Genomic DNA, 24651 nt, shown 5'->3' with positions numbered 1-24651 from the left:
AAATATTGACCTGCACATCCGGTTAAACATTGATATTGGGGCCGGAAGCCCCATTCCCACCAAGGCATCTAATCCTGAGACAGTCACCTGGAGGCCCTGTGGATTTGGGTCCCCCTTCTTTCCCCCCAAGCCTGGAGAAAGGAGGTTCAGGAAAGTTAAGGAGAATGTTCTCATCTGTAGAGCAGATCCAGGAAGGACAGGGGCCTCCCAGCAACCCCACTCTAGTTGGTCAGAGAGGCTATGTGACATGCCCAAGGACAGAGCTGGGCTCAGGGTCACATCCAGCTTCCCAATTCCAACGTCCTTTCCTCTCCCTCATCCTGAAGGGAAGGAAAGGGAGGCCGCAGGAGCCTATGTGGAGAACCCAAGATAGGATGCCCATTCCCAAGCCTTACAAGCCCAGGATCCTGATTGGCTGCCTTTAGACTAGATCTGGAAAGGGTGGGGAGAGGAGAGAGAGCCCCAGCCCCAGTCAGCATCCTTCCAGCAGGAGCGCTGCCTCCTTACCCTCCCCCAAGGCTGAGGGTTCAAGAAACTGGCCTGGGGCTCCATGCACCAGAACGCATGTCCCCTGGGGCACCCAAGGGCAATGATCAGGCTGTCTCCCACCTTCCTGCCCAGCTTCTTGCCCTCTCCTCATGGCCCCGGAAGCTGCCTACTTGTAATTCTTCCCCACCCTGACACCACCGTCAAGAAAAGTGTCCCTCAGTTCCATGGCTCTTCCAAAGGATTTATTGGTCATATTTACATCTATTGCAAATAATGAGGAGGCAGTAGGGGCGCAGGCTCAGACCTCATCTCTGCTCCCGAATATGAGGGTCCCAGGATGCCTGGGTCTTCCTGTCCCCTGGGAGAGACCTGAGATGCCGAGATCATTCTCACCCCTTCTCTCAGGGTGTCAGACCATGAGGGTTCTGGGCCCAGGGGCTGCCTCCTCAGTTTCAAGGCACAAACACTGTGGTGAGGGGTGGGCGGGCAAGACAGGGGGTCACTCCTGGCTAGGCACCGGCTGGCCCAGTCCCTCTTCCCTCCCCTGGTCCTGCCCTCTTTCTTCCCCTACTGGTCCCACATTGGGCAGGGTCCGGCTGGGTGGACACTTAAACCCCAGCCCAAGGCCCTTAACTCTCTCATTAGAGGCTGGAGTCCAAGCACCATCAGTGTCCTGGACTGGGGCAGCTGTCCTGTCCTTGTGAGACTGGGGTACAGAGAGCTCAGCAAGGTGCGGGGGCATCTTCGGCTGGAGACTGGCTGGGCCAGGGCCCATCTCCATTTCTCTTCTCAGAGCTTCCCTATCCCCATGTACACCCAGAAGGCAGAGCCAGGGAGAAGGGAGGGCAATGCTTTCCCATGCTCGCTCGCTCTCTCTTGCTTCCTGCTGACTAGGGGCAGCAGCTCCCCCAAGCCATGAAGGAGATCCTTTCTGGCAGCACTGTGGCTCTGGCAGTTTGGGACCCTGGACTCCTGCCTCCCCCTGGCTTGCAGGCCACATGGCCACTCGGGGTGTGGGACCCAATGCTTGCGCAGAGGGAGCTGCTGGGAAAACATGGGTGAGGGAGGGACTCCTGGGGGGGATGTCTGCCCACCCTCATGGGCCAGCCCTGCCTCAGCCTACGCCAGGAGGCGGATGACCCCATTGTCCGAGCCTAGCAAAAGGTGGCGTTTGGTGGGCAGCAAGGCCAGACTGGTAAGTGTGCCTCGGAAGTTCTCAGAGCTGAGCTTGGTGGTGGCCTGGGAGGGGGGCTCGAGTAGGGAGCAGACGCCGATCTTGTTGGCCACTGTGCCGGTGACCACCTCGCTGCCATACAGGTCGAAGGTGTGGATGGGGTCAGAGGCAGACTTGTAGTGGTGCGTGGGCTTCTGTTCCAGCTCCTTCCACACGGTCAAGGAGTGGTCAGAGGAGGAGCTGACCAGGACGCTGCCCTCCACCGCCTGCTCGGGGAAAAGAGAGCCTGAGCCAGCCGGACCCGGGCCCTCCCATGGGCCCAACGAGCTCCAGGGTCTTGTGTTTACTCGCACGGGATCTCCCGGGAAGTCAGAGGGGTCCTGGGCAGGAGACCAGCTGCCTCATCCACCACATCATATAAGGGCTGGTTGATGTCACCGTGTTCAGGTGTCTTTAACCTAGTCATCACTGTAACTTGGGCGCTCACTCTAGGCATTATGTGCGGCGTGTCATATTACCAAATTTAATTTTCAGGACAACTCGATGACGTAAATGCTCTTGTTGTTCCCATTTTACAGAGAAAGAACCCGAGGCTCAGAGAAGTTAAGTAATCCTCCCAAGGTCAGAGAGCCAGGAAGTAGCACTGCCAGCATTAACAACCAGGCTGACCCCAAAGCCCTCCAAATGCGTCCCTGGAAGGTCCGCACTGAAAGCTACCTGAACCCCTGGGCCCCCTGGGGTCCGGGCACAGCTGGAGCCAGTGTGTCCTTAGCAGTGGCAGCGCAGGTCCCCTGGCTGCAGTCAGGACAGGGAGGGAGTGCCAGCTGCCTGGAAATATCCTCCCACAAAGAGCCCTGTTCCTCCCCTGCTGTCCCTCCCTGGGCAGTTCCCTGAAATCTGTGCCTGAGAATGGGAGGGGTAGGGGTAGGATCCCCAGGCGGGGGCGTCCCTGCCCCCATGAGGGCAGCCCAGCATGGGACATGGACTCTGTTCCGTGGTCTGGGGGCAGTAAACAGCCTCCCAGCTGAGCTTTATTTAACCTGAACTGGGTCACGGACAGGGCCTGACCCCTGATCCTCCAAGCAAGGCAAATATGGACAAGGGTTACTCATTAGAACATCCCCAGGGAGCAGCAGGGTCAGCTCACCCCCCCGCTTCCCACTCCCACGGCCTGCCTCTGGCTCCTAACCCTCTGTGCCCATCAGCCCTGGGGCAGGTAAAAGGGAGATTACCTTAGCTAGAGCCTGTCCTGGGTGGGCCCTAAGAGGACCTGGAGCAGGGGCGGGGCTGGGCAGTGAGGAGGGGAAAGGGACCTGGTCAGTCACCTTGATCTGCAGGATGTCCCCCTCATGGGCCGGCCAGCCACGCAGAACTAAGCCAGTACGGGTGTCCAGGAGCACCATGAAGCCCGAGGAGAAGCCAGCCACGACGCTACGGCCACTGGGGCTGACGGCCAGGGAGCGGACGAGGCCAGGGTTCAGCCCACCGCCGAGGCGGAACTCGTGCTGCAGATAGAGGGAGATGAGCTAAAGTGCCGCCCCAACCCATTTCTCCCTGAGGTCCCGCTCCCTCCAAAGCCCACACAGTTGAAAGGCCTGATCCTTTATCCCCGCCCCATCAAGCAGAGGGCCCCCCCTCCATCTCAGGTCAGTCCCACCCCCCACTCAGGGTTTGCTGCTGTGGGTCACTGGTCTAAACGACACTCTGGCCTTCTCTCTTTGGGGTCTCTCCTCCCTGCCAGGCATCCAGGCCCGGGTTCAGGGAACCGGACGGCCCTGACCTGCAGACCAGGCTTCCTGCAGTCCACGAAGCGCAGGGTGGAGTCAGAGCTGGCCATGGTGATGCTGGTATGAGGGGCGGGCATGACGGCCACAGCAGTCAGGGGCACGCGGCTGTCCCATGGTTCCATCATGCGGAGGGTCTTCCCTGGGAAGGCAAGGCACCGTGGATCTGGGGTACCAGAAGCTGACAGAAGCACCCCAACTCTTCCCATCTCCCTGACCTACCCTGGATCTGCTTCTCATATTCCAGAGGACCTCAGAAAATCCTGAAGATGCTTTTTGACTCTCCCACCTTCCTGCTTCTGTGGCCAGGCCAGGCCCCAGTCCCAGAGCAACCTCTTCTTTTCCCACAGCGCCCCCTGATCAAACACTACTTCTCCTCAGTCTACCTCAACACTACCCAATCCCCTCCCCCTTTAAAAACCTTATTAACCTTACTTCTCCTTCCCCGTGATGCCAAAATACAATCAAGCAACCATATGCCAAACTTGTATGACATGTTATATGTTAAGCCAAACTCCTACGTGCATCATCTTCTAACCCCGTTCGGATTCCCATTTTACAGATCAGGAAAATTAATGCTTCTAGCAGCAAGGGGACTTGCACAAGGTCACCCAGCAAATAAGTTGGCAGAACCAATTCAAACTCAGGTCCAATTGCTCCTCTGTGCGGCCTCACTGGGTCACCCCACCCCCCTACCATTACACCCCAACCGCCCAACCCTAGGTCCTCAAACCCAGAGGCCTGGCAGCGCCCAGGATGGCAGCGAGAGAACAGGCCTCACCTGGACCTGCTCACCTGTGAAGGGGTCCCAGACGTGCACAGCCCCGTCGCAGCTCACCACGTACTGCGGGGCCTCGAGCTGGCCCACGAAGAAGACGCTCTTGCGATGCTGGGCGTAGACGAGGCGTGGAGCCGTCTCACTGGTGCCATCCCCTGAGTTGTAGAGCGGCCAGAGGCGCACCGTGCGGTCCTTACTGCCACTCAGGAAGAAGTCCTCACTGCTCAGGGGTGCCACACACTTGACGGCCCCCGAGTGGCCCGGGAAGCTCTGCAGGCGGATCTGGTGGAAGTGAAAGTGGGCATCCTGCTGGCTCACGCCAATCTCGTACTGCCAGTACGCAAGCCAGTTCCCGCTCAGCCCGTGGGCGCTCCGGGGCAGCTCCCTCTTCAGTGCGTTGTCCTCCTCGCTGCGGACGCCCCCACTGCCCGCCCCCGGGACGGAGCCCAGCAAGCCGGGGCTCTCGGGCTGTGGGTCGTCAGGAATCTGAATGCGGTTCCCGACCAGAACGCTCCCAAAGGTCCCTGAGTGGCTGTCATCCCGTGGGCCACCCCCACTCTGGGGGTCCCACTCGGGGCCCGTGTTGGGCACTGCGGGTTCCACGCTGGCCGGGCTGCGACTGCTTGGGCTGATGCTCTCCAGATACAGCCCCGCCAGTTCCCCAACCAGCTCGTGGTTGGGAACGATCTTCTGGATGATGTCACCTAGATGGGGGGGTGGGAGTAATCCTAAGATCAGGGAAGATAGCGGGCAGCTGCCACCACCCCGCCAAAGCCTGGGAACAGAAGACAGGGCAGGTGCTGGCTGTGAAACTCTGGGCAAGAAACTCTTCATCTCTGAGCCTGTTTCTTCCCTAGGAAGATGTGGATTCGCTCACACACGCATCCTCTTTATGTGCTGGGCCCCATGTGGCACATGGGAACGAGAACGGTGACAAATAACAGCTGCTGCTCCCCCTCTCAGGACCCAGATTTCCGTGGAGGAACCATAACGTATCTGACCACAGGGCCGTTCTTCCCATTCAGGGAGACAACACACATAACCACACAGCAGCGCCAGGCCTGCACCGTATAGTCTGAGGCTACACAGATGGCGGGCTATTTATTCCGCCCGGAAACTCCTAGAGATGTCTGCACATCGGCCCAAGGCCCCTGCCTTCCCCAGGGATACGCTAGACCAGCTCCCATGCCTCCCTGCCGGCTAATGCTCTACGCTCTGTTTACGTGTCACCTTGGGACGGGGAGGTCTGACGCACAACACTGCGCTGAAGACCAGCTACAGGGTCTGGGGGGGGGGGGCAAGGGGAGCACAGAGCCCTCCTGGGGGAAGACAGAGCCACAAAGGCTTTGCAAGGGAATGTGACGGGGCAGTACCCAACAGGCAGGAGAAGGGCACGTAGATTGTGTACGCCATCTCCAAGGTGAACACCTTCTGCAGCTCCCCCAGCAGGCTGGGGTCCACTAGCCGCTGCTGCCCGTCGGAGAAGGCCGCCTCCGGCAGCTGGCCCTCGCTGCGGCCCGCAGCATCCGGCTTCAGATCCTGGGGGCAGGACAGCACAGGGCAAGTCAGCTAAGTTCACAGCGCCTACCCCGCCCAGTCTAGCCACTAAGGGAAGCAGGTCTGCCTACCTGGCGCTGAAGCTCGTGCAGCTGAGAGAAGACTTGGAAAAAGGTGGCCACGGGCTCACTCAGGTGCTGCTGGACCATCTCCTGCCCGATGCGCAGGCATATGAGGGCGATGAGGCTGATGGTTTTCACACACAGGACAGTCCGGGCCTGGGCCCCACTCGGGAACCTGCAAAGAGAGCACACGAGCTCCAGCACCCCCCTTACATCGCCCCCCCCCCCCCCCCGCTCTGCAGGACTTGCCCAGAATCTACCAAAAAGCTTTCAATGAACAGAGCTCCAAGACTGATTGGCCCAAATGAGATAAGGAAACTGAGGCACAGAGAGGAGGTGTGGCTTGCTCAGGGTTGCTCCGCTGGATCAGAACCAGGACGCCTGACACCCAGTCTCACTCCCAAGCTTCCCAGCCCCTCCTGGGCAGCATCCCCAGCTGGGCTCCTCCCTGCACAGGGGTGGTGCAGCAGCCTACCCAGTGACGAGGGAAGTGAGGACGCTGAGCACAGGCAGTAAGACCTCGTGGCTGATTCGGGGCAGGATGTCCATGAGGGTGGTGTCCGAGAGGTACACGATGATCTTCTGGGTCAGGGTCACCGCCGCCAGCAGCCCTGCCTCCTTACGGCTGTTCAGTCGACTGGGGCCTGAGGTGCTACCTGGGGCCACCTAGGGCCACAGAGTGGATGAGGGCCAGGCTGCCCACGGACCCCTGGGACCCCCAGATTGCTCAGGTCTGCCCTCAAGCTCCTCGGCCTCCCCTGAGGAGTGACTGACCAGGTAGCTGATGTAAGGCAGGTACTGGTAGGTGAGGACAGGCTCCCCGTACAGATGAGCGATGTGCAGGAGGCAGCTGAGCACAGGCCCAGACACTATATCGCCCAAGACTGGCCTCTTCTGGTAGATGTTGCCCGCACTCAGCGGGGGGCTCTCCCCGCTGCTCATCGTGAACTGCTGCCGAATGGGCCCTGCCGAGGAAGAACCAGCAGCCTCGAGCAGCTCATGGCAGGCAGTGGGGCGGTCAGTCTTCCAGGAACTAGGGTAGCCGCTCCCATTCCCTCTTGCCTGGGGCCCACACCATGCTCTACCCGAGGAAGGAAGTAGCTTACAGACCGGGACCTGGGACCTGGCAGGGACGTGGAAGTGGGAAGGATGCCCTACAGGACAGGCAGAGGGTCTGAGATGGAGCCCCCTCTCTGGCACCGACTGCAGGCCTTACCAACGTAGCAAGATGTCAGCAAGCGGAGCAGGTTCCGGGCCACATAGCGAGAGGCCACAGTGGGGCCAAGCCTGGCAGACAGCCAGCGGACCATCTTGCAGGCTGTATCTGCAAGGCAGGAGCAGGCCCTGAGCTCATCAGATAACGGTGGCTTGCCGCTCCTCCCACCCCACCCCACGGCACCCCTCCTAGCCAATCCTGGGTGCAAACCTGCCAAGTAGCCGGCGTCCCACACCACCACCATCTATTTCACAGTACCAGAGAGGACCTGTAGCTCTAGGACTGCCCCAGGTGACCCTGGCTTCCAGGCTGCTCCAGAATCCTCCCGTCGGGTACAACTTGCAGGAAGGTCATCCTTTCAGTGAATCTTCTTAAGCTGCTAAATGAGGCCTGGCCAGGCCCCAGCTCCCTCCCACCATGGCCTGTGCTCCCTCTTCTTCCCTCCAGTCTCCCTGTCTAACCAGGCCAGCCTTTCATTGCTTCTCTTTTTTTTTTTTTTTTAAGATTTTATTTATTTGTCAGAGAGAGAGAGAGAGAGAGAGACAGCTCACAAGCAGGCAGAGTGGCAGGCAGAGGCAAGAGAGAGAAGCAGGCTCCCTGCTGAGCAAGGACCCTGATGCGGGGCTCCATCCCAGGACCCTGGGATCATGACCGGAGCCAAAGGCAGCGGCTTCACGGACTGAGTCACCCAGGCGCCCCTTTTCACTGCTTCTTTAATGGAGTCACAGAACCTCACACATGCTGATCCCTCTGCCTGGTATGCTCTTCCTACCACAGACCCTACCATTTTTGCCTTGCTACCTCCTATTCACTGGACCTCAACTGTCTCTACCTCTTTTTTTCCCTCCTAAAGGTTTATTTATTAGAGAGAGAGCACAAGCGGAGGCAGAGGGGCAGAGGGACAGGGAGAAGCAGGCTCCCTGCTGAGAGGGAAGTCCAACGTGGCTCCATCCCAGGACCCTGGGATCATGACCTGAGCCAAAGGCAGACGCTTAACTGACTGAGCCACCCAGGCATCTTGGACTCTACTTTTATGGAAGCCTCTCTGACCCCTGAAAACTAGATCTAAGCCCTACTTATAGTTCCTTGTAGTACCTAGCCCTGTTCTTTACAGCATTGCTTTACCTAAGGTAGCCTCCTCTGCTAGGAGTGAGCTCCAGGAAGGAAGGCCCACACCTGTGCCACACATGAATCTGTTCAATCCACTCCTTGGCGCAGACGAGGTACTTAGAAATGCTGAATGAAAACCAGAGTAAGGGGTGTCTGGGTGGCTCAGTCGTTAAATGTCTGCCTTCGGCTCAGGTCATGATTCCAGGGTCCTGGGATCGAGCCCCACATCGGGCTCCCCATTTAGCGGGAGGCCTGCTTCTCCCTCTGCCTGCTGCTCCCCCTCCTTGTGCGTGTGCACTCTCTTTCTCACTATCAAACAAATAAATAAAATCTTTTTAAAAAGGAAAAAAAAATGATCATTTTAACAGATTCAGAAAAAGCATTTAACAAAGTACAACACCCATTCATGATAAAAACCTTCAACAAAGCAGGTTTAGAGGGAACATACTTCAACACAATAAAAGCCTTATGTGAAAATCCCACAGCAAATATCATCCTCAATGGGGAAAAACTAGAAGCTTTTCCTCTAAGGTCAGGAATAAGACAATGATGTCCAGTCTCACCATTGGAAATTTAAACCACAGCAATTAGACAACAAAAAGAAATAAAAGGCATCCAAATTGTAAGGAAGAAGTAAAAGAAGAAGTAAAACTTTCACTATTTGTAGGTGAACTGACACTATATACAGAAAACCATAAAGACTCAAAACCAAAAAACTACTGGAACAGATAAATGAATCCAGTAAAGTTACAGGATCCAAAATCAAAATACAGAAATCAGTTGCCCTTCTATATGCTAATAATAAAGCAACAGAAAATGAAATTAAGAATCACATTTAGGGGCGCCTGGGTGGCTCAGTGGGTTAAAGCCTCTGCCTTCGGCTCAGGTCATGATCCCAGGGTCCTGGGATCGAGCCCCACATCGGGCTCTCTGCTCAGCAGGGAGCCTGCTTCCTCCTCTCTCTCTGCCTGCCTCTGCCTACTTGTGGTTTCTCTCTGTCAAATAAATAAAATTTAAAAAAAAAAAAAAAGAATCACATTTAAAATTGCACCAAAAAAATACAATGCTTAAGAATAAATTTAACCGGGGCGCCTGGGTGGCTCAGTGGGTTAAAGCCTCTGCCTTCGGCTCAGGTCATGATCCCAGGGTCCTGGGATCGAGCCCCGCATCGGGCTCTCTGCTCAGCAGGGTGTCTGCTTCCCTTCCTCTCTCTGCCTGCCTCTCTGTCTACTTGTGATCTCTGTCTGTCAAATAAATAAATAAAAAACTTTAAAAAAAAAAAGAATAAATTTAACCAAAGAGGTAAAAGACCTATACTTTGAAAAATATGAAACATTGGGGCGCCTGGGTGGCTCAGTGGGTTAAGCCGCTGCCTTCGGCTCGGGTCATGATCTCGGGGTCCTGGGATCGAGTCCCGCATCAGGCTCTCTGATCAGGCGGGAGCCTGCTTCCCTCTCTCTCTCTGCCTGCCTCTCTATCTACTTGTGATCTCTCTCTGTCAAATAAATAAATAAAATCTTTAAAAAAAAATATGAAACATTGATGAAAGAAATTGAAGACAACACAAAGAAATGGAAAAGCATTCTATGTTCATGGATTGGAAGAACGGATATTGTTAAATGTCTAAACTACCCAAAGCAGTCTACAAATTTAATGCAATCTCTATCAAAATACCAACAACATTTTTCGCAGAACAAGTACAAACAACCCTAAAATTATTATGGAACCATAAAGGACCCCGAATAGCCAAAGCAATCTTGAAAAAAAAAAGCAAAGCTGGAGGCATCACAATTCCAGACTTCAAGTTATATTACAAAGCTGTAGCAATCATAACAGTATGATACTGGCACAAAACAGACACACACATCAATGAAACAAAATAGAAAAACCAGAAATAAACCCACAATTATATGGTCAACTGATCTTCAACAAAGGAGGAAAAGACTATACAATGGGAAAAAGACAATCTCTTCAACAAATGGCAAAAAACTGGACAGCTACATGCAAAAGACTCAAACTGGGGATGCTTGGATGGCTCAGTCAGCTAACCATCCTACTCTTGATTTCAGCTCAGGTCTTGACCTCAGGGTCTTGAGTTCAAGCCCCACACTGGGCTTCACCTGGCATGGAGCCAACAAAAATAAAAATAAAAAAAGGAATCAAACTGGCCCACTTTCTTATACCATACACAAAAATAAACTCAATATGGTGAGAAAAAATTTAAAAAAAAAAACCTCAAAATGTATTAAAGACCTAAATATGAGACCTGAAACCATAAAAGTCCTAGAAGAGAGCACAGGCAATAATTTCTCTGACATCAGCAGTAGCAACATCTTTCTAGAAACGTCCTGAGGCAAGGGAAATAAAAGCAAAAATAAACTACTGGGACAACATCAAAATAAAAAGCTTCAGCACTGCTAAGGAAACAATCAATAAAACTAAAGGGCACCCTAAAGAATGGGAGAACATATCTGCAAATGACAAATCTGATAAAGGCTTAGTATCCAAAATATATAAAGAACTGCTACAAGTCAACACCCAAAACACAAATAATCCAACTAAAAGATGGACAGAAGACATGAACAGACATTTCCCCAAAGAAGACATCCAGATGGCCAACAGACACATGAAAAGATGCTCAATATCACTCATCATCAGGGAGATGCCTGGGTGACTCAGTTGGCTCAGTTGACTCAGCGTCTGCCTTCGGCTCAGGTCATGTTCCCAGGATCCTGGGATCCAGCCCTGCATCGGGCTCCCTGCTTAGAGCGGAGTCTAATTCCCCCTCTCTCCTTTCCCTCCCCCCACTCATTCTCTCTCTCTCTCTAGTAAATAAATAAAATCTTTTTTAAAAAGTTAAAAATAGTACTATAGGGTAGTGATCCAGTAACTGCACTACTGGTGTTCACCCCCAAAATACAAAAACACTAAATCAAAGGGATTTATTTAAATCAAATGCACCCCTGTTTTTGCAGCATTATTTACAACAGACAAGCTATGGAAGCAGCCCAAATGTCCACTGATAGATGAATGGATAAAGAAAATGTGGTATAGTTGTGCCTGGGTGAGTCAGTCAGTCTGCTTTCAGCTCAGGTCATGATCCCGGGGTCCTGGGATTGACTCCTGCATCAGGCTCCTCGCTCAGCAGGGAGCCTGCTTCTCCCTCTGCCTGCTGCTCCTCTTGTCTGTGCTCTCTCTCTCTCTGATCCTCACCAAAAAAGTCTTAAAAAATAAGATGTAGTATATGTATATATAAGTGGAATATTATTCAGGCTTAAAAAAGAATCATACCCTAAAAAAAAAAAAAAAAAAAAGAGTCATACCCTGCCACGCCCAACATCATGAGTGGACTGAGAGTATAATGCTAAGCAAAAAAAGAGAGAGAGACCAATCCCATATGATTTCACTCACAGGTGGAATTTAAGAAACAAACAAGAGCATGGGGTGCCTGGGTGGGGCAGTCGGTGAGGGTCCGAATCTTGGTTTCGGCTCAGATCATGATCTCAGGGTCGTTAGACTGAGCCCTGCATTGGGCTCGGTGGTCGGTGCAGAGTCTGCTTAGTGTGTTCTCTCCCTCTCCCTCTACATGCGCTCTCTCTCAAATAACTAAATTTTTTTTTTTTTTTTAAAGATTTTATTTATTTATTTGACAGAGAGAGAGATCACAAGTAGGCAGAGAGGCAGGCAGAGAGAGAGGAGGAAGCAGGCTCCCCGTGGAGCAGAGAGCCGGATGCGGGGCTCGATCCCAGGACCCTGAGATCATGACCTGAGCCGAAGGCAGCGGCTTAATCCACTGAGCCACCCAGGCGCCCCTAACTAAATCTTAAAAAAAAAAAAAAAAAAAAAAAAAGCAAAGGAAAAAGAGAGAGAGAAACCAAAAAAAAAAAGGACTCAACTCTGGAGAACAAACTCCAGAGGGGAAGAGGGGATGGGATGGAGAAAATAGGTGATGGGGATTAAGGAGTACTTGTGTCACGATGGGCCCAGAGTCTTGCATAGAATTGGTGAAACACTATATTGTACACCTGAAACTAAGAAAACACTCCAGGTTAAACATACTGGAATTTAAATTTAAAAAAATAAATAAACAAAACAAAAAAACACCCACATGGCACCCGGCTGGCTCAGACGGAAGAACATGGGACTCTTGAGGCTCCGGGTCATGCGTTCAAGTCCCTTGCTGGGTGTAAAGCTTACTTAGTTCAATAAACAAATAAATGACCAGAGGACTGTTTGACCAACACCTTAAGGCCTGAGAACTCACCGAGGAGGATCTTCTGTTCTTTGCCCTCCGACTGCTCAGTTAGCGGCTCCTCTTCTTCCTCCCCATCTGCCTCGCCACCGCGGGCCACCACCGTATCCATGGACAGCACGGTGTCAGAGAGAGTGAGTTCAGAGGCCCTGGTGATCTCGTCTTGCTCCCCATCCCCCTCCTCCTCCTCCAACACCACCACACAGCCTTCGTCCTCCTCCTCTTCCTCCTCTGAGCCCTCGCTTTGCTTCAAGTCCTGGCAGCTGTCGCCTGACCTGAGGCTGCTCTTGTCCACGGGAGCACCCCCATCCTCGGCAGCCCGCTCCTCGCCCAGGGAGGTCTCGCTGGTGCTACTCTTGTCACTCAGCCGACCCAGGCTCACAGCCTCGGCTTCCTGGGGCTGTGGGGACTCCGCCACATAGAGCCCAGCCTGGAAGTCCTCGGTCTCAGGGAGATAGGCCTGGTCGTGGAAGCTGACGCCAGACGTGTAGTCTGGGAGCCCCAGGCCCGAGGAGGTTGCAGGCTCACCATCCATCGGCATCTCCTCCCTGAACGCACAGGAGCTGGGCCTGGCCCCCGGAAGCTCACTCTCCTCGTCCTCGGGGGCACCTACCAGGCCCTTGCTTTCCTCCTGAGAGGCCTCCACACCAGCCAGCACCTGTAAGACGTGGGGCAGCAGGTGGACGAGAAAGGCCTGCAGACCCAGCCGCACCATCAGCTGGGCCACAAAGCAGTCAGTGTACAAGTAGAAGCGGCCGTGTAACCTGCAGGGGCTCTCATAGGCACCGATGAGAGGTTTCAGGAGGTACTTATTAGCATTTCTGGGGCCCAGGGCCTTAGCGACCGGTTCAAAGAGGTACCAGGCTGCGTACACAGCCGTGTGCTCCTCAGACATGAGTGACAGCACGAAGGGCAGCAGGATCTCCAGCCCCTCCGGGGTGATGTCACTCAGCACTGCCCCCAGTTGCTGCCACAGCGTGAACACCAGCTCCCGCCCCTGGGCCTCGTCCTCCACACGTCTTGCCTGATACAGGAGGATGAACTTGTGTAGCGCTGGGAAGTACGGGGGGAAGGGAACCACAGAGCTGAAGGGGCTGAGGAGCTGGGCCGGGCAGGGCGGAGGCAATCCCTGGGAGATGGGCCTGTACTCAAAGAGTGGGGCTAGTCTGCCCCTCCCTGCCACCACAGGGCCTTCGGGTCCACTCAGCTGCAGGAGTTTGTCCAGCACGGGCTGCAGAGACACGGGGACCTCCTTGGGGTGACGCAGGCAGAGCCCGCGGACGGCCTCAAAGCGTACCCACAAAGAGGCGTCAGGCGGCAGCATTCGGACCCTGGTGGCAAACACCATCTCAGCCAACAGGACCCCCAGCGCCTGCATGTCCCGATGGAGAAGTTCCCGCAGTTGCACGGGTGGCTGGATCTGGGACTGCTCAGGCACTTCCAGCTGGCTCCCAAGGCCTTTGGTCAGAAAGTTGCCAAGTTTCTCCAGCCCTTCCAGGGCCTGCACTGGATTGAAGCCCTCGGGAAGAAGAATCTTCCCCTCATCCCCTTCCCCAGGGTCTGCGCTGGCAGGTTTGTTCCTGCGGCCTGGCCGAGAGGCTGAGGCCATTGAGAAAGACAGGAGGCCTGGTGAGGCTTGACTGGAGACAAAGGAAGAGGAACCTAGCTGGTCACCGGCTTTCCCCGGAAGGGAGATGGAATCCAGAGCTTCCGTGGCCTGTTCCAAGTCATCTTCCCCTGCCCCGGGCCTGTCTCTGGCCCAGCCAGCCTCGCAGGGAGTGCCCTCCAAAACCAGCCTGCCCGCCCCATTCGTAAGCTGTCCTGGTAAGTCCTCCCGGCCGGTGCTCTCCTGGATGGTCTGGAACAACACTCTGGGAATGAGTGGGGGCTCAGGGGCCAGGGCAGGAGCCCCGGCCAGGCGCTGGGGGTGCGGCTGATCGAAGAGCTGTACGACGCCATAGCTGGTCAGGTGCGTGTGGGCATCCACCAGGTGCAGACACACGTTCTTCTCCTTCACAGCTTCCTTGCCCTGCAGTTTGTAGCCAAAAGTGAGGTCGATCCAATGGTGCAGGTCCTGGGACACCTCTCGGCTCTCCAACAGGGCCCGGTGGGCGGACACGAACTCGTGGCTGGAGCCGCACCAGGCCGGCACATCCAGGTCAGGCATGTCCGGGTGGATGGAGGAGAAGATCGAGGGATCGGCGTAGAACTCAGGGATGCACTCATCAGGTGTCCAGCTCTGCATGCGCTCCATGCTGGCAGGATACTCATGGGGCTCCCACTGTGCCCGCACGTGTCCACAGAGCACGGAGCGGGGCGTCCGCCGAGCCTTGTACACGTAATATGTGATGTCGGAGAGCACGTCTGAGATGTGGTGAGGAACGTGAGGTGGCTCCCCGCCCCCCGCGCCACCAGCTACAAATGCCTGCCTCGTCATCTCATATGTGAAGTCCAGCTGCTTGTCCCCCTTGTTGAGACGGAACTTGGACTTGCGGAGGTCTCGAAAGCGACCGTGGGGGGTGGTGAAGTCCACCACCCAGGGCAGCACTGGGTGGTAGTTGGGATCGCCCTGCCGTCGACCCGCCAACCTGTTTAGCTGCATGAGGTAGTGGAAGTTGCTGATGCGGCCGTGGACCCAATCTAGCACAAGACCCCGGAGTTCCTCCCGGCAGGTGGGACACCCGGGTCCCTCTCCTCCCTCGTCTCCAGGTCCGACGCCTGGCCCATTCTTTGCCACAGGACTCTTTTCATTCTCATCCTCCTGAGGCCTCTCATAAGCACTCAGGTCCAGCCGGAGCTCGCTGCAAAGCTTCTCGTCTACGGCGATGTGGTGCAAAGTTAGGGCCCCGCAGGCCAGTCCCTGGCGGTGACAGGCATCCATGGCCCTCAGCACACGGAAGAGAATGAAAAGCACCTTGGCTTGGCTGTTGGTCAGTTTGGCAGGGCTGAAGGTGACAACATCGTGCAGGGAGAACTGCACATATGGGTGTACCACGTACAGCATCTCTGGAGACTCGAGCAGAGCCTCAGCTCGCAGAAGACTGGGACAGGCCAGGTTGCCCCCAGGGGGACAGGCACCCTCTCTTGCAGATGACGGGCCCTGGGTAAACTCACCCACGGACAGGAAGGAACAACCATAGACCCTCTGCAGAGCCTGTCGGACTAAGTCCAACGCGGGGACAGCTGAAGGGGCAGAGCTGTGACTGTAGGGCTGCCCGTAAGTGCGATAAGCATGGCGCCACAGGTTGCGATAATTCTGGGCAGCCACATCCTGCATGAAGTGAGTGAGGGTCTCGGGGCTGCTGGAGCCCTCCTCAGAGGGCAAGCCGCCGCCCAGGGGGTAGGACAGCCTCCGCTTCCGCAGCCCGTGCACCTCCACGCGCGTCCAGCCATGGGGCAGCTTCTGCACGGAGCGCTGCAGGAGAGTCCTCACTTCCGCCTCGCTCAGGCCCTCTGCCCGAGGACAGGGTCCGGGGGGCAGCCGGCGCTCGCGGAGGCTGGCCAGCCAGCGCGCGGGCACTAGGGCTACCACGTGGGTGCCCCCCGGGGCCGGAGCCAGCTGCCGGGCTTCGATATTCAGGTCCCTCTCCACGCTCTGGAGCAGCTCCTCCATGTCCGGGCTTGGGGGCGGGGACCAGCCGTGCGCCCCGTGGGTAAGAGGGACTTCCCGCCCCTTGCTCCCCAGAGCCATCCCCTCCCGGCCGCCTGGGGGCAGCGCGGGGCTGAGCCCGGCCACGGCCCTGCCCGCGACGGCTTCCGGGGTGCCAGACCGGGCGGGAAGGGATGGGCGAGGGACCCGGGCTGAGACCAAGGCGGCGGGAGGTGGGCCGGGAACAGAGGAGGGGAGGCCGGGGACGTTCTTACCCCTCTGCAAAGTCCTGCGCTCCGGGCGCAGCCGGGCAGGGGTGGCGGGGCGCCTGAGTCGGGCTCTGCCGTGACCGGTCAGCTGACGGGGATCACGTGATCGCCCCCGCACGGAAACAACCGCACGTGGCTCGGAGGGGCCGGCCGGACCGCGCCTCCCGCCGGCGCCGGCGCCACCGCCTGGCAGGCCGCAGCGCCCTGCCTCTCCGCGCTCTGCTCTGGTCAGGTGACGGCTTCGTTTCCTGGGGGTGCAGGGGAGGGGGGTCTGAACGGCCCACGAGATTTCCCCTCCCTTCCCTGCTTCCTCCGGCATGCACCAGAACGTGGATTTGAGGAGGATTTTCCCAGAGATTCCAGCCTTTAGCGGGCTGATCCCACGCACTCTTCTGGTTTTACAGATAAGGAACCGCAGGCTGAGCTGGGGCTTTTGGCATTAAGCTCCTTCAGCGCCTCCATGCTACCTACCAAGTGAACCAGTTTTCAGTTTTCAAACACATTGCTTCGATAACATTACATCTGGTCTTTACAACCACCCCTGAAGTAGAAAAGATAATAATATTGTTTATATTTTACAAGTGGTAACCAAGTGCCACCAAAGAGACTTGCCCAAGTGGCAGAATGGAAACTTGGAACCTGGTTCACAAATTTTCTGCCCTAGAGTCCTTCCTCCCCACCCCTCCCCCGCGCCCCAGCCCTCTTGGGGCTTTCTCTCTTTCTTTTAAATTCTGGGTGATCTGAGAGGGAGAGAAGTGTCCCAGGCCCAGATGCTTGTGGTTCTTGGGAGGAAATGTTCCCCCAAGACTTCCTGTTGAAGATCCGCCTCTGAGGTGCCAGAGCCTGCTGCTGTGGTCAGAGCCTTACAGTTGCTACCTTGGCTGGGGGGTGGGGGATGGAAGGGGGGATGCAGCATAGGACAAGGAGCAGAAACCAGAGAACTAGCACCAAAACTAGACGACTTCTAGGGGTCTCAGTTCTGACTCATTTGCAGGACAGATAGGCCATTGCAGGAAAACCACTGGCTGGCTTTTTTTTTTTTTTTTTTTTTTTTTTAGTCTCTTCTAGAAGGAGATTTTGCCTCATGGAGGAGTTTGGTGTAGAGGTTTGGGGGATCCATAAAGATGCTTAAGAAAAACTAAAGTCCCAATTACAGAGGAAACAAATGGATCAGCAGTGATCTGATTCCATCTGCATCCTCTTTCTTTTTTTTTTTTTTTTCTTTTTTTACAGATAGAGAGAGAGAGAGAGAGAGAGATTACAAGTAGGCAGAGCAGCAGCCAGAGAGGGGAGGAAGCAGACTCCCTGCCAAGCAGAGAGCCCGATACGGGGCTCGATCCCAGAGACCCTGAGATCATGACCTGAGCTGAAGGCAGAGGCTTAACCCACTGAGCCACCCAGGCGCCCCTGCATCCTCTTTCTTGAAGCAGCGGAAACCCTGATGTGCTTGGTCACATGGCCTGGGGCAGTAAAAACTTAACCATCATTCCTGGAGCACTGATTAGGCACCAGGCACTCCGCTAAGCACTTGCATATCTTGTTTTGTTTATCCTCACCGCAACCCTTTTAAAAATATATATTTTTAAGATTTTATTTATTTGACAGAGATCACAACTAGGCAGAGGCAGGCAGAGAGAGAGAAGGGGAAGCAGGCTCCCTGCTAAGCAGAGAGCCTGATGTGGGGCTCAATCCCAGGACCCCGGGATCATGACCTGAGCCAAAGGCAGAGGCCTCAACCCACTGAGCCCCTAAAAAGGTGCCCCTAAAAAGATATTTTTATAACCAATTAGGATGAGGAGGTTAACTTGCCCTTAGGTAACTAATTACCTTAGGTAACTTGCCCAAGGTGACCTAGGTAAGAAGTGGTAGAACCAAGATTCAAACCCAGACCATCTCATTCTAAAACCAATGCTCACTACACTCCTTGGCCATGCAGTATTATTTTTTCACCACGATGTACACCCCCAAATTTGGTTTGAGTACATGAAGGCAGAGAACGGGTTTTGATAAAAGGTGGTGCCTGCTGCTAAGGACCTATGAAATTGGGTCCACCTGGTCTTTGCTCTGGTCGGTTTACCTAGACTGAGCAGGCGCTTTTTCTTCCCGCAAATCGGTGTGTGCTCTGCCCTCTAGTGGTTTCGCTTGCAATCAACAATGACCTTGAGTGAAACTAACCTAAGGATTCTTGTCTTGAATAGGATGGCCTTACAATGCTGGGCACTGGTGCACTAAGATTTCTGGGGGCACTGACACCTTCCCCAGTCGGAGGTCTAAAACAGTGGTTTTCAAACTTGATGATGTACTTCAGATTCAGTAGTGGGGTGAGACCCAGGAATCTGAATTTTTAAGAAGGACCCCAGTTCATTCTAATGCAGGTCATCTGCAGGCCACATCTCAATGTAATGAGCTGTAACAGCTCCCTGGAATCCCAACCCAAGCACCCTTGGGCTTTGGGGAATCTGGGACCAAATTAGCTACTCCCTTTTGCCAACTTCAATATTGAGTTTCCTGGAGGTCATGGCTTGGATAGTCGGGGAGGGAAGCTGCAGCTGCCCAGGCAGTTAGCCCATGCTGAGTGAGGTTAGTTCTTGCTGATCTGGCAGGGAGAAAAGTGAAGGAAGCTAACATTTAGTGCAGCAACTGTGGGCCAGATACTGGGCTAGGTGTTTTCAAATAAAATCCTTTTTTAATCCCTACAATAAACCGTGAATTTATTATTCACCCTCTTGCCGATGAGGAAATTGAGGTGCAGAGATGCTGAATATCTTAAAGTTCAGAGCTGGTAAGGGCTGGAATTAGACTGAATTGTCTAATCCAGTAATTTTCAACTGGGGGAGATTGTGGCCACCAGGGGATATCTGGTAATGTTCAGAGACACTTGTGGTTGTCCGAACTGCAGGGTAGGGGTGTTGCTAATTTCATCTAGTGGGTCAGGGATGCTGCTAAGTATGCTACAAATGACAGTCCCCACAACAAGAAATTATCTAGCCCAAAATGTCAATAGTGCTGAGGTTGAGAAACCCTGGACTGAAAGCATTTTCTTTTGCCCTATGAGATGGGAGGGTGAGGGGAGGAAGAGTTAGTAGAACAAAGTGGAGATGGGCCTACCCCAAAGGCCTTGGGAAGGAAGAGGACGGGACTTCCAAGATAAGGATAGTGGATAATGGGGGCAGCTGGTGAGGTTTCTCTTTCTTCCAAGCTTGGCCAAGGCCCTGCTCAGTTTCTCCCAGCCTTGCCAAGTCAGTCCTGGGACTTCACACTAAGTTTGTCCTGGAATAACCCTGACTCCTCGCTCAGGGCTGAGGTAAAATATTTACCTGGGCCTTCTTGGAGGACTTCCCAAAGCCCCTGGTTCCTAGAATCAATGCCTTCCACCTGCAGCCCACATTAACACCCTTGCTGTGGAGGGTGAGAGTGTAAATAAAACAAGGGTCAGGTGGCACCTAGGTTAGAAGTGGACTGAATAGGCAAAGTCAAGAGAGTCCGCTTGGGTGGGGGGGGGTCTCTGTCTGGGAAGGAACTGGGCAACTTGAGTAGGGGGCACATGGCCTGGGGAGCAGGGTTCTGACCCCAGGAGGCTTGCTTTCCACAGCCATTCCTCTCCTCTAGATTTGGTTTGCTGCTTCACTGGACCCAACACCCATTCCTGGAGCACCCACACATCCAGCCAGCCACCATTCTGGGCTTCCCTTATACTGGCCTCCTTCTAGACCTGGGAAGGCGGGTCTGAGCTGACTGTGCAGACAGGAAATACTTCTCGTTCCAAGCTCAGAACCTCTGAAGAACTAACCAGCAGACTGGTGGGGGGGAGGAGGGAGGGAGGGAGACAGTCTTGGAGTGAAAGAGTAAAGAACATACAGGCAGGTCCCCATATTTGGGGTTCCATCTCCTTTCTTCCCTCAGGACCGGAGAGGGTTGGGGCGGAGGCGCGGGGGTGGATGGGGGGGGGGGGGATAAGGGGATGGAGGAGGATGTGGTAACAGCTGATTCGTCCCCTGAGGTCACACTTTCCAACAATCAGCTGTTACTGGGGTGGAAGGCAGGAAGTTTCCTTAAAGGCACACTGTTCTGAACGCAGAGTCAAGAATTCTGGAGCTCCTAGGAACCACAGCAATTACTTAGTGGAGCCGGTGTTTGGTACAGAGAAACTATCTCACACCCGAGATTCGTCCTTCCGGCTCAGTTACCCTCACACTCAATTTGGAAGCTATGGAAAAGTCATGGATCCCTGTCGACACGTTCGTCTTTGGAGGCGGGGGCGGGGGGGCGGTGGGGAAGCGGGTGGGTGGGTGATAAATTGCCGCGAGTCTCCGACTTGCCCCTTTAAATAAGCGGTTCAGCAGCTTTTGCCAAGTCATTGGGTTCCTCTTGGTTTTGCCCATTCCCCGCCCCCCCTCGGCTCTGATTGGCCCCTGGGGAAGGGACAGACTCCTCATTGGTCTCTACCTTTGAAATCCCTTCTAAGTAGGTCTGAGTCAGTGAAAGGCTTCTCGAGGGCGGGACAGAATGGGGTATTAGGCGGAGGATGGGGTTGCTTACCAGTTGATACTTTGGCACGACCCATCCCCTAGTTTCTGACCACAAGTCTTGCTTCTACCCACAGGTGAGGACAGTACTATGAATCTTTTGTTAGGAGTCTGCTGCTTGAGAGGCTCTGAGTACGATTGGGATGAGACATACTCTGCAAGAAAAGTCTCCTGGGTTAAGAGCCCGCCACAAGGGGAGGACTAGCTCTCTCCAGTGAAAGCTAGCACTAGGCGAGGTGGGCAGTTCTCCTTCCCCAAAAGCCCTCAGGAGTCCTCATGCATTGGAAGAGCCTGCTAAGCGGAGGCTGATTTCCATCTTCAGTTCTACCCAGTCCTGCTGCTTCACCTGCTCCATCTTTCCCTAGGGAGCTATCGCCTCATGCGCAGAAGTCAGCGAATCCGTTTTGGGGTAGTCTAAAAGAAACACTCACGGCTCCCCGGGGGTGGGGGGGGGGGCTGTAGCCCTTTAAGGACTTCCCCGGGATGGATTCAGAAATGAGTTTAAAAATGCCAACTCACAGAGCGCGCTGGATTGTGGGAACGAGGTGTCAGACCGAGAACTACATTGACCAGTGTGCACCGCAAACACACACGCTTTTACTTCCTTCTGCTCTTTAGGACTCTGGTTTGAAGTAGAGCTCCTCAAAGCTAGCAGCCTTAGGCGGAGGCCTCAGCCACACCCTTTCATGTATTGGCGAGCTTGTAAGTTGGTGGGCGTGGTCTATCGCAGCTCCGCCAAGCGAAGGGGTGGCCTCCTTGCCAATCAGAGCTAAGACGCCGGGAGAGGCGGGACCTGGACGAAGTGCTGGCGCCCCCGAGTGGGTGTGGTTACGCTGCCCAGCAGTGGGCGGTGATTGGCCCTGGGCGGTGCAATCGCAGCTTGTGCGTCACGACGCTGCCAGCTGATCGGAGACTGGAGCCGGTGTGTGCTGGGCGCAGGGAAGACACAGCGCCGCCGGCCGTGGGGAACGGACGCACTGATTTGCTCCCTTACCCTCAGCAACCCCCCCCACCCAGCACCAGGTGGGTGTGAGCTGGGGTCCCGGCCGCACTGGAGGGAACCATGCTATCGGGGTAATGGGGGAAAGTAGGGTCCTGGTGGCCACACCCTGCCCTTCCGGGGGAGGGGTGAGGGGGTGGCGGGGGCAGGGAAGCTCTGGAGGCGAGGGGGCCTGGACTGGTTGGAATAGTGTGGCAGGAAGCTTAAAGAAAGAGTCCGGGACGACAGTCGTGGCGGAGGGTTTTGTAGAGTGGATAGAAGGAAGACGAGGGGCTAGGGGGCTGGGGACAGCTAACCTCGGCGCCCCCTGGTCAGAGGATACGAGAACTGGCCTCCCAGCTTGGGCAGGGTTTGGACCTGGCGGGTAGCGGAGAGGTAGTTTTCCTCTGCAGGCAGTCAGTTGGTCAGGGCCAATTGAGCGCCCTGGCAGGGAAGGGGTCTCTGGGCGGGCCGGCCCCTCCTCTCCTTCTCTCCAGGGGATGTTATGTAAGGGGGGAGGGGAGAGGAGTAGGGGGCGGCGGTGCGGGGCCTTATGCAACCCAAAGGTTAGGGTTTCACCGCGGTTGGTGGGGGAAGCGGGCTGGAGGAGGACCTGGAAACTCTAACCCCCCCTCCCCAGCCTAACTGGCCGTCTTGGGCCCAGAGAAGGTCACCTCTGCACCTCCCCCCAGCATGTCCGGTTGTGGGGCCCCTAGCCCAGGCCTGGCCCTGACCGCCTGGGAAGCCGGCTGGCTGGGTGGGGCGCCTGGGTTAGTCATCACTGGGCTCCCTCTCTCCCCACCTCTCGGCCAACTCTTGGCCCCTCCCTATGGCCTCTCGCTAGGCTATCGCCCCCACCTCCCTCCAGCCCTAGTTCTCCAACTCATTTGGCCTGTCATCTTGGCTGTCAGACTGGGCTGGGGATTGTCAGGGTGCCAAAGGGTTGATGGAGCAGCTGGTCAGAGGGTCAGTGACCTGGGCCCACCCCACGCTGCAGCCAAGGGCACCTGCTTGGCACACAGACTCTAAGCAGCCCTTTGAGTCCTATGGGCTGAACAGAGCTGGCTCAGACAGAAGAGAGTGGGAAGGAGTTGGACTGGTCACCTGGGGGAAGGAAGATACCACAAAGTTCATGCCTCCCCAAGAGGGTTTTTGTGATTTGAAAACCTCCCACCCCCACTCTAATCTTTCTTACCCTCTGAGTATAGAAGTCTCAAGGCAAGATCGCCTTGGCTTCTGACACTGACATGGGCCATGCCCTTGGACTGAGTGTCAGCACAGACCCGGCCTCCCCAGCTCTAGGCCCTCAAGCCTGCCACGCCCCCAGCCCCCTCCCTGGGCCATGCTGCAGGGCCCGGCTTTTCCTGCTGATTCATGCGTTGGAACTGTGGGGGCGGGGCTTGGAACTTGGAACAAAGTTCAGACATGGAGGGGCCGGCAGACAGCCTGGAATTCATACCAGATGTACCCGGAATGTGCAAGCGGAATGCCTGGCATTTAAGAGTCTTGGGGAAGCTGCCCATCCACCCTACCCATACCTCCCTCCCCTCCAGCCTTTGGTCCCCTGTCCTCTCCTCGCAGTCCCTGGAGCCTCTGCTGACCTTCCAAACTCTGGACCTCCCTTTCTCACTCTTCCCCAGATGTGGGCCCCCGGAACTCTTCCTGCTGAACTCCCTGGGAACAAGTCAGTTGGGCTGATCACTGAATTGACATTTCTGAACCTAAGGTGCAGCTTCTCACCTAGTACCTAGGCACCTGGTGCAGTGTATCCCGGGTTCTAAGTCCAGCCCTCTCTGAATGCTGAAGAGGCTGGGCCCTGCATGAATAGATGGAGCAAGGAGGGGTGAGAGCAGACCTGGGTCTCTACAGCCTTTGGTTCTGGAAAGAGGCACAAGGGAGTATGTTTAGAACCGCCTCTTGCTTCTTACTGAAGTTAACTGCTCCTGCAGGCCCAGGTCAGAGCCAAGAACACTTTGTTACAAGGTTGAGCATCTGTTGGAGCTGGACTTTTGTTGGCCAGTGGGACGGTGTCCCCGTGACATGGCCCTGTTCAGATCCTTCCCATTTTGTCTTCCTTTTCCTTTTAGGAGCCTGTCCCTCCCACATCCTCACCTGGCTGAGCCGCAGTAGTTCTTCAGTGGCAAGCTTTATGTCCTGACCCAGCTAAAGCTGCCAGTTGAAGAACTGTTGCCCTCTGCCGCTGGCTTCAAGGAGGAGGAGGAAGAGGAGAAGGAGCTGCTTTCCCCTTCATCTGGAAGGTCCGAACAGTGGGAGTGATGATACCTTTTGGGAGAGGGAACCTGTTCAGTTGGAGCGCCTTCAGCCAGACTGGCCCAGCAAGACAGAACAATTTTAGATTGGAGACCCTGATTGGTTTGGGGAATAGATAGCTGTGACCAAGCAGGGTTAGTTGGTCTACACTGCTGTGACAAGAGGAGGATAACAGGAGCAAAGAAAATTGTCTACCTCTTTACCCAGATGTCTTTCTTGGCCCTCCTTCCTTGTGTCTCTTTCTTTCCTACTACCTTTCCAGGTGAGGTCCAAAGTAAATTTCTTCAGGGAAAAGGTCATACTGAAACTCCATGTGAGTAGTCATCCCCATGCTCTTACCTTTCCCTCTGTTTCCTTAGACTGGCCCAGACTCTAGATTCGGGGATAATCACCTATATGTGGGACCAATAGACCTCTTGTCTCAGCTTCTCCATCTGGGAGATGGGGAATCACACAGCTGAGTGTGCAGGAGGGAATCAGAAGCCTACTTCTGCGAACTGCTCAGCGCCTGGGCTCTCCTCTCCCTGTGGGTGTGAACAAAACAGCTTTCCACACAAGCTATTGCCCCTCCCCCCATCCCTGAACACTATGACCC

The 24651-nt window shown here is 55.2% G+C and overlaps 1 protein-coding gene across 3 annotated transcripts; it reads right to left on the bottom strand.

Moving 5' to 3' along the window:
* Positions 1-709: 709 nt before the first annotated feature.
* WDR81 (WD repeat domain 81) lies at positions 710-16379 on the bottom strand. Of its 3 annotated transcripts, XM_045984415.1 has the most exons (11): positions 16287-16379; positions 12435-13080; positions 7061-7168; positions 6619-6809; positions 6320-6510; positions 5854-6019; positions 5599-5764; positions 4243-4929; positions 3444-3589; positions 2989-3168; positions 710-1929 (listed from the first exon to the last, which is right to left on the bottom strand). In XM_045984415.1, the coding sequence occupies exons 2-11, from the start codon at positions 12961-12963 to the stop codon at positions 1609-1611; spliced, it is 2685 nt and encodes an 894-aa protein (XP_045840371.1). In that variant the 5' UTR covers positions 12964-13080; positions 16287-16379; the 3' UTR covers positions 710-1608. The 3 variants fall into 3 exon arrangements, with proteins under 3 accessions (XP_045840371.1, XP_045840369.1, XP_045840370.1); XM_045984413.1 differs by having other exon boundaries at positions 12435-16364; XM_045984414.1 differs by lacking the exons at positions 710-1929; positions 2989-3168; positions 3444-3589 and having other exon boundaries at positions 4480-4929; positions 5654-5764; positions 12435-16364.
* Between the last annotated feature and the right edge of the window lie 8272 nt (positions 16380-24651).

Source organism: Meles meles, chromosome 18 (assembly GCF_922984935.1).
Source record: "Meles meles chromosome 18, mMelMel3.1 paternal haplotype, whole genome shotgun sequence".
NCBI lineage: Eukaryota > Metazoa > Chordata > Mammalia > Carnivora > Mustelidae > Meles > Meles meles.
Note: the sequence above shows the minus strand (reverse complement) of the source record. Positions and strands in the feature narration are given on the sequence as shown.

Coding starts and splice junctions, on each gene's coding strand:
- WDR81 (XM_045984413.1), bottom strand. CDS start 16,113: ATGGCTCTGGGGAGCAAGGGGCGGGAAGTCCCTCTTACCCACGGGGCG. Junction 6,511..6,618: donor TGCCTTACATCAGCTACCTG/GTCAGTCACTCC, acceptor CTGTGGCCCTAG/GTGGCCCCAGGTAGCACCTC. Junction 3,169..3,443: donor GCAGGAAGCCTGGTCTGCAG/GTCAGGGCCGTC, acceptor CTCTATCTGCAG/CACGAGTTCCGCCTCGGCGG.